This window comes from Varanus komodoensis, unplaced genomic scaffold (assembly GCF_004798865.1).
Source record: "Varanus komodoensis strain SLA01 unplaced genomic scaffold, ASM479886v1 scaffold17, whole genome shotgun sequence".
Classification (NCBI taxonomy): Eukaryota; Metazoa; Chordata; class Lepidosauria; order Squamata; family Varanidae; genus Varanus; species Varanus komodoensis.
This window is the reverse complement of record NW_025335505.1, coordinates 21,127,711-21,141,064: the sequence shown is the minus strand read 5'-3', so window position 1 is coordinate 21,141,064 and position 13,354 is coordinate 21,127,711. Positions and strand designations below refer to the sequence as shown.

Genomic DNA, 13,354 nt, shown 5'->3' with positions numbered 1-13,354 from the left:
CCCTCCCAAGAAAAATGGTTGTAGGCAAGTTTGAGTTTCATACTGGAAACAGTAACAAAGTAATTTGTTTGAAAGGCCGAGCCATATTCAAGATGATTTGAAACTGCGTGGGCATCTTAGATAAAGCGAGTTTATACTAATTATCTTAGCAGGCTTGTCAATTTTTTTATATGACGTTTGCCATGACGATGCTGCAGCCCACTAGAAAGCAAATCGTGTTAGATCGTAATCCGCGCAACGCGCCCTCTGGCGACCAGGGGGCCGGGAGGAGATGCCTGCTCCTGGATTTGAAACAAGCGAAGATTTAAAGTGGGAGGTTCGCACAGAGGCGGGGCTTGGTACGTGCTGCAGCCGCCTTCCTATTGAGTCAGAGGCGCGTTGCGAGCTGCCTGAAAGCGACTGTAACAAACAGAAGCCCGAAGAGCGAGCTAGGCGGGCGTTCTGATTAGCGCGCTGGGACAAAGTAAAAGAATCTTGGGAGGCTGAACGTTCCAAAGTCGTTACATTCCAGGGACGGAGCAGCAGCAACAGGCAGCAGCCCGAGGGGCGCTTTCTCACGGAGGCGGTGGATCTTCCAGCCCTTGTTGAGCGAGGGCGAAGAGGAGGCGAAGGACGGGGGGGTTTAAACTGGGGACCGAGAAAATGAATCGGAGTTTTAACAAATCTCAGAGTCTGCGGTATTGTGCTTATAGCGCGGTGGAAGTAAAAAGTAAGGTAAGAAAGGAATCGCCGTTTACAATCTGAATTAACCATTCTCTCCTCCCTCGGCCCCCTTTCTCTCTCCGGTACGTCCCCCTCCCACCCTCAATACCTTTTACAAATGAATGAACGGCTTCTTTTCCTTCGTGATGCTTTGTTTTTAAAAACGACCTTTCTCTGTTGGCAGTTCAGAGAAAAGAAACTCCTCCTGCCAGTAACTTTTAAAATCCCATCTGTGCTTTCGTTTTATGAGAGAGCGGCAGCAAGTACTGTGAATCTCGCTTTCCCCCCCTTCTCCTCCCAACATCGCTTTAACTCTGCGCTGTCTTCCCCTCTCCCGCGTCCCCCATGGGGCAGAGTGCCCCGTAATCTCTGGAGCATTTACATGAGGGGTGAGCCTGAGGCTGCGCGTTTCGCTCGGCTTTTCTTCTCGTGTATCGGTTTTGGAAGCTTGAATATCGACTCTCTGGCTTCGGCTGCCTGCTAAGAACAGACAACGGTGGCGGCACTTCTCTTGCTGGTGGGCTGTTCGTAACAAAAGGGAACGCGCAAGCTTGGATTCCAAAGTGTGTGTGTGTGTGTGTTGGAGGGGGGCGTATTAGGCTCGCTCAGATCCGGATTAGTGAATCTTCAAGGGGCCACGAGAAGGGCGAGTTGGAGAAGATGCTGTTGCAGCCGCCGATGAAACACAGCCCACCCCCAGCCTCAAAATCGAGTTAAACTTGATCACCACTTGCGTGGGAGTGACTCCAGAAGAAGCGAAGCGCACGGCAGCCTTTTGTTAAAACCTTTCATTGTTTCTTGTAACTTATGAAGGCCTGTTTTTTTTCGCGGGGGAGCATTTCTGTAAAAGGAGGAGGACTATTGGAGCCCGGGGGGGGGGGGGGTTACATTTTTTTTTTTCCTGTCCCTTTTTTTCCCCCCCACCCCCCCCCCCCATCAGCTCGCGACATGCTTTTATAAACGCAATCCAGCCAGCAATTAAATCCTGTATTGGCCCCCTGGATGATTAAGGAACCCGTCTCTTGGCACTGTTATCGCTGCCTTGCCCGTATTCAGTTCTGCGAACTTGCTCACGCATCGTGTTTAAACTTGTTTGAAGAGTTGCTCCTCTCACAGTCTTTGTATTTTTTCCTACAGCCGCCTGATTATCTAATGCAATTCTCTTCCTTCTCCTTTGTTGGAAGGGTGCGGGGGGGTGCTCTGTTGGGGAGTCTGGCTAAAAAGAAAACCATTTCTCCCAAGCTTGCCTTTCCCCTGGAAAGAGGGGAGGCTGGCTTCAGCCTGGCTTGCTCTGTTTACCCATGCATGCTCTCTCCCTCATGGCTTTTTGAAGAGCCCTCCACGGAATACTGAACTTGAGCAGAGTTTTGCCCTCCTTTCCCTACAATAAAACCTGACATCGACAGAATGTGAACATGCGTGTGTAATGAGGCAAAATCTGTATACATCTGAAGGATATGTTGGAACCAAGTCCCATATTTCTAAGTGGGTTTCCTGTTTTCAAGAAAAACAGCAGCCAAGGGGTGGGATCCTAATATAAGAAGAGTCCAGTCGAGCCAGTCCAATAGTGAACTTGTCGTTCTCCAGATGGGGATGGAGTTCAACAACACCTAAAGGATCACAGAGTCTCCATCCTGGTCTAAACCAAAACCTGGGGGTGATGGTCCTCAGATGCTTTTCAGAAGCCAACAAGCAGGGCATGAAAGTGATACATTTTAAAATTTAATGGCCATAATCACATCCTGTGGCAGTGAATTCCACAAGTTAACCATTAATTGTGTGAAGTGGTTATATCCTGTAGTCATTTTTGAATGTCCTGCCAAACTGAGGATGGGACCTGCATCTGTGCTTCTCATACTATTCATAAAGTTATATGCCTCTTATCTTGGGAAAGTACTTAAACCTTTTTACATAAAAGGATACGTTCTCCTGGCTGTGAATGAACTTAAGTGAGTCACCATGCTTACCATGGTATTATAGTACCACACATGAGCGGAGAACTTTTCACCAGAGGGATGACAGGAACGTTTGAATACATGTTTGCTAAAAACTTTTGTGTTGCTTTTATTGTGTGTGGCACCATGAGAAAGTCCCATACTTAAAGGTGGCCTAGAAATAGCTTTGGTAGATAATTCAAGAAGAAAACCAGCTATCCCGGATGTGGTATGAGATTAGACCTGGGCCCTGCTTGATGCAGATCCCTTGAACTGTGGCACTATAGTTAACATCTTTGTGAAGACGCTGTGGTCCAGCAGACTCTGTGGATGTTCTCCTCCTGTTTTTTGTTTTGTTTTCTGAATCATGCTGGCTTTGCCTTCTCTGCATTGCCAGTGCACCTGACTTTCCTACCAACGTTCATTATTCTTTTGACCCTCCTTGGCTTCTGCTTTCAATTTTGTCTCACTTTTGTAAGATCTCGAGTAAGTCTAAATTGTTGGGCAGGGACTACAGCTTCTCATGTGAAACCACACGAATGGACTTCCTATGGAAAAGACTTGCTGAGACAAGAGGAATTTGGATTTTTGTTTATCTTTTGCTATTAACTGAGCAAATCTTTTATTGCTTGTCTTTGCCCATTCAGTCTGGCCATTTCAAAAAGCTGCACATTAATACATGATTGTGTCAACATGGCTTACTGCAAATGATTTGCATTATACAACTCTCAGAAGCCCTGGCCATTGGTTATGTTGACCGGGGCTGATAGGAATTGTAATTCAAAACCTTCTTGAAGGCTACTGTAAAGCAATGCATTACAGTAGCATTTTTTGCTCTCTATTAGGGCTTAGCTGCTTTGCTTTTTTTGAACATCCTGGTTTTCTTTTTTAGTTTAGGTAAGGGATGGCATATATTTCCTTCATAGTCAGATAAATCTTGTATTTATTAAATTGACAATGTTGAAACGGGCATCCTGGGAGTTGTAAGGCCTTTTCTGTCTAAACATGCATAGAATTGTGCCATTAAACTCTACAGGTTTGGTACTTCTTGAAAACTCTCACCTTGATGTAGTGGCAGTGCAAGTTTTGATAACAGGCAGCACAAAGGCATGCTGTCAGAAGCATGCGCTGCTCTTGGCATCCTTTGAATGAACGGTTTGGAAACAATGTATCGGTTGTTATGTATAAATATTAACACTTAATTCACCCTTGATCCCAATCGGCCTGACCAGTGTCATAGAGACAGTCAGATATAATTTGTTAATATAGCTGTGCAGCACTTTGGCCCGCTTGTGGCACTCTGCCTGTCGAATTGTAGGTAGGGATCCTGCTCAGTGATCATATTGTCTAGAATCTTAAAATTTAACAGTCGCTGTAACATTGGCAGGCCATTTGTGTTAGCTGTGTCGGCTACTTGAGTAAACAAACACTCTTGAAAAGCAGGAGTTAGCAATCATTGTAACTACTGTGATTTGTGGGATTTACATTACTAATAGTAAGAAAGCAACCCTGTAGCACAATCAATTGCTACTAATGTTCTTTTACTGCTGACAGTGATTCTTAACATTCAGTTACCCCCAAAGAGTTTAGCAAGGATTGTAATTGCAAGACTGTGTGCCTTGGTGAGCTAATACTCATCTATTAAAAATGACTCCAGAACTAATGAAAAGAGAATGTTCATGTTGCTTTTCTCTTTGCCATAATTGCTGTGAAGTTGTGACACCAGCTCTGTGTGATTTACCTGGGAGGCAGGGCAGAGGTTGTTTAGACAGCTAACGAAAAACTGTTTTGACCAAAAGTAACATACTTCTGGGTGATTAACTCCACTTAACTACATTCCCAGTAAATCGATCCTGATTATGATCATTAGCATGTCAGGTTCTCATTCCTTTCTTCGGGCAGAGGCAATGTTGCTTCCTGGTGTACTAAAAAAAATTTAAGTTTAATGCCCTGTCTGTAGAAAAAGGCTGCAGTAAACAAAGTAGCTGAAATGTTAAAGGCATTTGGATTTGAGACTACCTCTTAATCCATGGGTCATAAACTCTATGGAGATGCCCACTTTATTCCAGCACCATTTAGAGAGACAATTTGTGTTTATATGTAGTGCAGTGAACTGGCCCCATTTGGGCTAAAGGCCCAACTATATCAGATCAGGTTATATCTAAATATTGGCAGATGGTAAGGCCACCCTAATAGTTCACATGCTTCTGAAGCAACCACATGTCTTCCAAGTGTTTTAGAATTAAACTCCCATGAGCCCTGGTGAGCATGGCCAATGGTCAAAAATTCTGGGCATTGTAGTCCCATGCATAATCAACCCATTATTTACTGTTACCTGTGGCTGGCCTGTTGCCATTAAGGTACAGATGCTTTTAATATAAAAGTTTCCTTTGATGAATGCAGTAGTATTTGGCAACTTAACATAGTGCCTACATTTAAACATACCTCAAGGTGTATATGGTGGGCATTCAGCAGAGATCCAGAGCATTATGCTGCAGGAGATCACAATCTCAAGAATTCTCAGTATACTAAGTTTTTGTTACTAGCTTTGTCCATGTGATGAAGATTGTATTTTGTGGCTAACGAAGCTCGAATTGTGGATTAGTTTACCTTTCCTCCAAGGAGGCTGTTTTATTTAATAGAGGGTGAGCTGGCATTTTTATAAGTGATGAGAACAAGGCAGTATAAACTCTCAAGGTCTCACTTGGGGGTTATCAAGATAATAGCCATCTTCTGTGCACACTTGCCCGGGAATATGCCTGATTACTCAGAAGGAGCTTTGTGTGTTTAACATGCTGGGCTGTTCAATTATCAAAACAAAACAAAAAAGTGCAGTATGGCAGTTTTGTAAAGGAAAAATATGACTGGTTTGATAGGATACCTTTTAAATTCAAATTTATAACAGGAATAGTGATAGGATCAGAGAACCAAAACAGACATGGATTTAAATCTGCATTTTTTTTTATTCATTTAGTTTTGTGTGAAGGTATTCAGATCTGGATCTTAGTCTGAGGACGGGAGCAGGTAAGAACCAGATTAGGCTGCCTGCAACTACTTGTAGTATAAAAATGAAGGAGAAGGTACCTTCCACATTGTACCTTTCAGCCCCTCAGTCTGTGATGGGACACTTCTAGCCCTTCCTAGTTCAAGTCTAATATTGGTGGGGGAAGCTAAAGTGATTGAGCAACAGACTGAAGAGGAAAGAGGGGCCAGCAGCTTCTTTCTTGTGTTCTTCTGTTTAAATTATGGCTCTCATGCTCCTTTTCTATGTGTAAATTAAGCAAACCAGGCCCATGAATGATGTCTTCATTGCATCCAGTTTGGGAGTTTCAAAAAGTTTCTTTGAAAGGAGATAGCAACAGTTGTTGTTGTTTAAATACAGCAAAATTATAATTGTTAAGTGTGAGAATTCTTTAAGGAAATGTGAGGAACTAGGGCTTTAGTTGGACACTAGTCCCTTCCTAATGAAATGGGTACCTGTTTGGCCACACAGTGCAAGCATTTTGGCTCAGATTTTCAAGCAACCCCTAAAATTATTAGCATAGATGGCCTAAAAAGGGAAGATGCAGCTTCCTGTTGATTTAAGCCTCCCACCCCAGTGACTGTTTTTATCTGTTACAGGCTCATGGCTATTTACAAGCATTTTATTTATTTGCAAACTTCCAGTATCTCCCATTGAGCAAACATTCTGCTCAAATAGAAAATGAAATCCTGAAACAGCACTGGAGTAAAACTAGAAATACAGAATAATGCAAGGTACTTTAAAGGTGCAATCCTATATTGGAACAGAAAAAAGGACATGCTGGGAGCTGTAAAAATTATTCTGTTCAATCTTGTATGGGATTGTACCCTCAAAGAGCAAGACTGCGAAGCCTGGGAAATGGCCCCATTTGGCAGGACTCCTCTACATCAGATGGAGGTCAAAATGCCACCTGGCATGCAAAACTTTTCCTGGCAGATGTTTATGCTGTCATCCTTTAAAAATTAAAATGATAAAAGTTGGAACAACTCAACTCTATGTTGTAAGCCCTGAAACTTGTCAGAACCTGTCTTGAGAACTAGAAAGTTGAGAATGAGAACTTCTGTTTGCTTGCTTATCCTCTAGTGCCTTAGCTTGGAAGGAACGGCTGTGAGTGGGAACAGTACAGCAACTTGGGCCTCCAGGTAGAATAAGACTGGGATTCTTGGTATTCCTGCAGTGGTTGATAGGATAGATAATGATAGACCTGAGAAAGGTGGAATAATGTACTCCATATTTGAATCTCAGTCTTTCAGGAAGCAGCTGAAAAAACGAACTGTCTCAAAGTACAAAGTAGGGATGTTGGTGAGCATAGACTGGGAGAGAAGACGCACTTCAGCACTGGAATGCTTCCTGTTAAAGGAGGCGAGTTGGATCGTGTGTTTTCTGGATTGCCAGGGTGCTCAGAGTGTCAGAATAAGTGACTGCAGGTTCTTGAGTTCTCGTCTACACACCCCTTGGATTTTAGTGAAAGCATAGCAAGCTTTTAATCCAGCCTTCCCCAACCTTTTGACCTACAGTGCACATCACCCTGAGCCAGTGCTGAAGGATGATGGGAGCTGTAGGCCAAAACAGTTTTATTCATTTGAGCTGGAATGCCTGTTCTTGTGATATTTTTGTGAGTATAACCTGCCAAACAACACTGAATATTGACCTTACATGCTTTCTGTGTTGCCCTCTCTGGTAGGCACCAAAACCTTTTGATCAGCATCTTAACATAGATACGGCCACACATTTTAACCCAAAGGTCTCTGACTAATGATAAGATTTTAGGAGAGGGCACTGTCATGAAAACATGTGCAGTTGTCCTAAAAGGCAGAATCCTTAGACAGGAAAATGCTGGGGGGTTGTAATTGTCTTGTCTAAATGTGCAATGAATTGACTATAAAAAGTGTTTTTGCTAGTAACATTGTATTTATACTAGTATGAGGAAGATTTTGCTTCCTTACATTGCATAGAACAGCTGATCGACAAAGCACGTGCCTGTTGAGTCCCACTGTCAGTTTGTCCGTCTCTGCTCAAAAGAAAGAGAATGCATGTTCATATCCTTCCCTTCCAGCCTTGCTGCAGAATTTGAGGTGCGAAAATGTCGATGTAACAGGCCCCTTGGCTGTTCCTGTTTTGCTTATGCCTGAAATTGGTGGCAAAGTGTCTCAAGGCATCACTCCATGTTAACATTTGGAAAGATAAGAAAAACAGGTTAATTAGCATGGAACAAGGAAGCATCTTGAGCTCAGGTTTTATCAGAATGTGCCATCTAAAGTAAAATAATGCCTAAGACAAAACTCACAGTAAGGCATGATGTGCATCAATTAAAGTGCAACTGGAAAAGCTGTATTTGTAGAGGATTAATATTGCGGAGTGCTTGTTAATTGGGACAACAGGAGTGACCGTGCCTGCTACTGTAACAGATGTATAGATTTGTTAACCTGTGTTGTAAGATGTTCAATAGAAAGAACTCCTTTTGTCTTTCTCCCATCAGTGCAGTTCAGCACCTTTAAAACTCCCTTTTGCTAAACTTCTGAGTTGGGCTACTGATCTTGAGTTCAACTGTTCAACATGAATGCAGCCTGGACACTCTGTCCTCCTGCTGTGTTGCTAGTATTTCACCTGCTTGGATCTGTTGAGGTCTTACTGTGGTGACCCATAATATTCCACAATCCAACAGTGTTGGATTTTGCAAGGCTGTTTCAGAGGAGCTTTGGCGACACTGCGACTTGATTATTGGTAGGTGCCTCTGTTGCTTTGCTGCTGTGTTTTTGTCTGGGGTTTTCTTTTTTGCATTAATTTATGCATGCATAAAAACTAAAGTTTGTGTTACTTGAGTATGTCAGCTGTTTTGGATTTCATCTATGAAAGAAGGACAAAATACAAAACTTTAAATCCTGGTTTGGCAACTGCTGGGATTTGGGGGCTTCCTACCTTTTTAAAATAGGAACTCTAAGAGGCAGGACTTAGGAAAGTTTGTGGTATATGGTGTATGGTGTATATCTCCCCAGTCCATATTACTAATTTCCATATGGTTATCTGGGTTCCATTTGTGGGCCTTGCTCTGACCAAGAAAGCCAGCCAACTGGCCCTGTCTGGTCTAGCCATTCATTCTGCTGTACAGTGAAGACATCCTTAAATCCAACTGATCACTAATTGTGTTGGCATGTTCACAAACGAGTTGCCCAGTAAAAGATACAATCCCTACCTGTTCTGTGACTTTATTCTGTGGGGCCAGTACAGGAACAACATCCTGACAATCTGGAAAATCTAGTGTTGTTGACTGCTGTGGCTCCCACTTACTGAAGTAAATGCACTGCAGCTCGTAAAAGGTGTGTGTGCATTTAGTTTTTAAACTCCCAAACCTGTTGCAGTGACATTCAACTTTATATATGCCCGACATTTCTTCATCACTGTTTTACTGCACTGGTGTTTTTTGAGTGACAGATTATTCCTGGCTACAGGCAATTGTTTTAAAATGGATCTTTTGAGCATGTACATGGCCTTTAAAAAAATGGGCATAGTTGTTGAATTGCCTTGTTTCAGGATAACCCTTAATCATATTTAGGTGTAACAGGATATTGCCACACCCTGGTCTGTTTTGCTAGTGTTAAATTGTTTGGTTTTAACAAGTTGTTCTTAAGATGACTTGAAATGTGGAGGAGATAAATGGCTCCTTCACATGTCACAATAACCCAGATCTTAAGGAAGCATGCTGATTCACCCTGCCAGATTACGCCCACTGTAAGAAGGAGTGGCTAACCAAACACGCAACCTTTTAACATTAGTGTTGTGTGCAAACCAGGAATGCTGGGTTGTCTCCCCTTCATTGTCACCTCTGCACATAGAGGGTGACGTTCTGAAGAGGAGAGCCCGCTGTATCCAAAGGAACAGTCCTGGATCGTGTGGAGAGAGCTCCCAAGGATATAGGTGGTCCTCTTCCATGTATAGCAGGTGCTGAACGAGAAGATAGGGAGGGGGCTTGGCATGCTCCTGTCCTTGAATGTTTGCTTGTTTACAAATTGAAAGTGCCAGAGTTGGGATTCTGAGCAATTTTGTGATCCACGCCACAGTTGGGAAGCTATGCAACTCCTAGCAGGTAATCAGGCCTGTTTCTGTACATTTGGAAGTGTAATCCTGAAGAAACTTGCCCATTTCTTTCCAGCCAGGCACAAATGTTGTCATTATACAATTTCGCAGCTTCTTTTTGGAGAGATCATACTCTACCAACAGGATCTTATGTTGTGGGTGTTAGGAATTTTTCTAATTTTATAGCCTACCTTTTTTTTCCTATCAAGGTATGATCTTCCTCTCCATTCTTTACTTTGAGATAAGTTACCCAGACAGTCAGCAACTGGTCCAAAGTCACTTAAAGCTAAATCCTATGCAAGTTGAGACAACTTCCATCATGTGTACCGGAATGTTTTTCTGCCTAATCTTGCATAGAACTGCACCCTTAGTGAGCTTCATGGCCAAATGAGGCCTGGAATCTGGACCTTCAGAGTCCTAGTCCAGTATTTTAACCATTGCATCACACTAGCAAGGTATGGGTGAATCAGCCTATTGCTGGTCCCTCTCACTTTAGTATGTGTCCACCAGCAAGGTTGTTCCTTGCTGGCTGATGTTATATATCACTCTGAAAAGTAAAAAAAAAAGATCTGCACAAAAATTTGTATTTAATACATATTTGGATACTGTTGGTAACTAGAATGGATCAGGAGATTCAAAACTGGTGGATAACTGAAGTTCTGAACTGAGCAATAGTCTGTGAGGTGTAGGCCATTTCATACTGGAACTTGCAACAATCAGATTCCTCAAGCAATCTAGTTGTTTGGTTTCCAGAAGTGTGTACTGGGTCGCTAAATCAGACCATATCACACTGCCTCATTTGGCCATTGTGGCATGCCCAGTTGGTACCCAGTAACTACATCTCTTAGGGAACTGTAATTGTTGGTACATATACACCTTATGCATCCAGAGATGGTGCACTGAGCTAGGGAATCATTTCTGATCTCTTTTTACTAGAACTCAATTACCAAATGGACTCTGTGGCTGCTTTTATAGGGACCCGGCAATTCTGCATCACTTGGTGAGTTGCTGTATGATTGGAGAGACTTGTCACATGGTAGGATATAAGCTGTAGGGCAGTGATTTGAGAACTATGGCGGGTTCCATTCACCCAAGCAGATTTCTTCCCTAGCCCTGTTGTGTCCCATAAGGAAAAGCTCCTTTCTCAGGTCAGCAGCTGAGCTGAGGTAAGTGCTTCCCTTTGCTTAGCACTGAGAAAGAATCAGGAGAAGAGCCTTCAGGGTGGTGGCCCCATTTCGATAGAATATCCTACTTCTGAAGGTCAGGCGGACACTAACATTGTTTTCTGTCACTGCTGATAACATCTTTATTCCCTAAGCTTTTCTTGCTAACCAGCATAGTAAAATTGGCACTTACTCTTCTGGCCTTTAGGCACCAGCTAATGACATAACTGTTCCATATTTATTTTGAATAGGTGATTGTTATTGATGTTTTAATTTTTATGTCAATGTGCTGCTGCAGACTTGTTTTAATGCTAGATGTTGATATGATTAAATGTTAAAGGTTTTGTTTTACTTTTGGGGTTATGTCTATGTATTATCTGTATCTTGCTTTTCTTGATTTTATCAATTTTTTATAGTTTCTTATGATTTTATTGTTAATGGTTCTGTAATTGTGTACCATCATGTGTACTTTGTATTGTTTTATGCTGTTATGGATTTTAATGATGTAAGCTGCCCAAAGAGCCTATGGCTAATGGGGAGGCATATAAATAAATAAATAAATGTATTGTGTTTATTCTTTTATCAGTTTTAGCTTTTTTAGTGTTCACCACTCCAAAGTCTGCCTAGATATGGAACACTATACAAATATTGGGAAGAAATAATTCAACCCTTTTTTCTGAACCTTCTCATGCAAAGACTTGTCCTGCTTACTTATGAGTAGACATGGCAGAGGCTTTGCGCTTGGGATCTTACGCTGTTTAAAAGAGCTTCTGAGTCATTCAGTCCAAGTTACTTTAGAGTAGACATGCAGAGGCACGTCCTGCTTGTTTATCAGTCGACGTGCTGCTTATACTGGATTCTGAATAGGCGTACTTCGCATAAATTGGTATATAATGATAGAATGTAGGACAGTGGGTTTGCTGGTACATTTCTCTGTGTGTAGCAACATCCAGTGGTTGCCTGCCGTTGGAAGAACCCCCTCCAGGAATCCAGTCCTCAGGCCAAAGAAAGTGTCTCACCGCAACCATCGGTCAGGCCTGCCTGTACATTGCTGAAGCCATGCACTGACTTCCTTTTGTTCAGAGTCAAGGATGAGATTCTACGTGTAGCAGTCATGCATTTCTGTCCTATGTTCTCTCAAAACTGGAAAGATGTAATCAGTTCTGGTCTAAATTAATATACCTGCCTCAGGCATGATGCACATATTTCTATTCTATCCTTGATAGTTTCAGAGTCTCACATCTTTTAATAATGGCTACTGAATGGCATGGAGACCCAAGGCCAAGATCATCTGTAGTATTGCACTCCCAACAATATGTATGGGTATGAGAGCTGGGCAGTGAAGAACTTCTGGATTACTTACATAAACTCCTGGCGGAATATGTCTCACAGTTTATTTCTATAATTCTTAAAGCTCTTGGCAATTTCATCTTGGGGGCGGGCCTTTGTGCATTTATTCTTGCAAAGAAGTATGGAGCAGTTCTGGCTTGTTCCAGAGAGCACTTTTTTTTAAGGAGTTGAGGTTGCGCCATTTACATAACTTGAAATAATGTGGAAAAATGGTTGTGAAAATACAGGCGTCTACTGGCACAATGCCAACTTTAGCTGTAATATATGCTGCCAGAATTCCTTAAAGCAACTGTAGTAAGGATCTTAAGAATGTGTATTAAGATCTATAAGTTTGCATATCTGTTTCATAGGGAGCACGTGTCTTGACCGTACTTCCACTGCAAAATGGGATCAAATTTCCCCCTTTAAAGTTATCACAAAACCCACAAATGCTTGTTAAGAGCTGGATACATTCACTTTTGTTCTAGCGAGGTATTTCAAATACCTTTTCCTAAAGCCAGCCACTCGGATAATTGAGGCGTCAACTCTGGACCATCAAGCAATCACTTCTGGTAAAGAGTAAAATCCAAAAATAACTTGTACTTTTAGCGTAACTGATGTTTAGCTGTTCCTTTTGGCAGATCATCTCATAATTTCTAAGGAGCCGTCATAAACCATACGTGCACATGATAACAAAGACATGTCATCTGCCAAGGAAAAATAGAAACTTTATATATAAAATAGCCACTTTTACAAGGTTTTCTGCACATTGTAATTCTGAGTGTGCCAGTTGTTAGAGAAGTTGAATCTTTCCCTAATCTTTCTGAACCTGCTGCACCAGATCAAGGAGCCATGTAATCCAGCTTCCTGTTTCTCACAGTAGCCAACTGCAGGGGTGGGTAGAAAGTAGATCTCCAGATATTTTGGGCTTCAGTTGCCAACATTCCTGATCATTAGCCTGGGTAGTAATTCCAAAATTCTGGAGAGCTTGTTGTTGTTAGTCGTGAAGTCGTGTCCAACCCATCGCAACCCCATGGACAACATTCCTCCAGGCCTTCCTGTCCTCCACCATCCCCTGGAGTCCACTCAAGCTCACACCAACTGCTTCAGTGACTCCATCTAGCCACCTC

At 42.3% G+C, this 13,354-nt stretch overlaps 1 protein-coding gene across 1 annotated transcript in view; it reads left to right on the top strand.

The window, feature by feature from the left end:
* The first annotated feature begins 394 nt into the window (after positions 1–394).
* The window catches only part of PARD6G (par-6 family cell polarity regulator gamma), a 94,570-nt gene continuing 81,610 nt past the window's right edge, over positions 395–13,354 (top strand). The window contains exon 1 of the mRNA XM_044426494.1: positions 395–714. Within this exon, the coding sequence (XP_044282429.1) occupies positions 643–714 (72 nt within the window). The 5' untranslated portion in view covers positions 395–642. The remainder of the gene's footprint in view (positions 715–13,354) is intronic.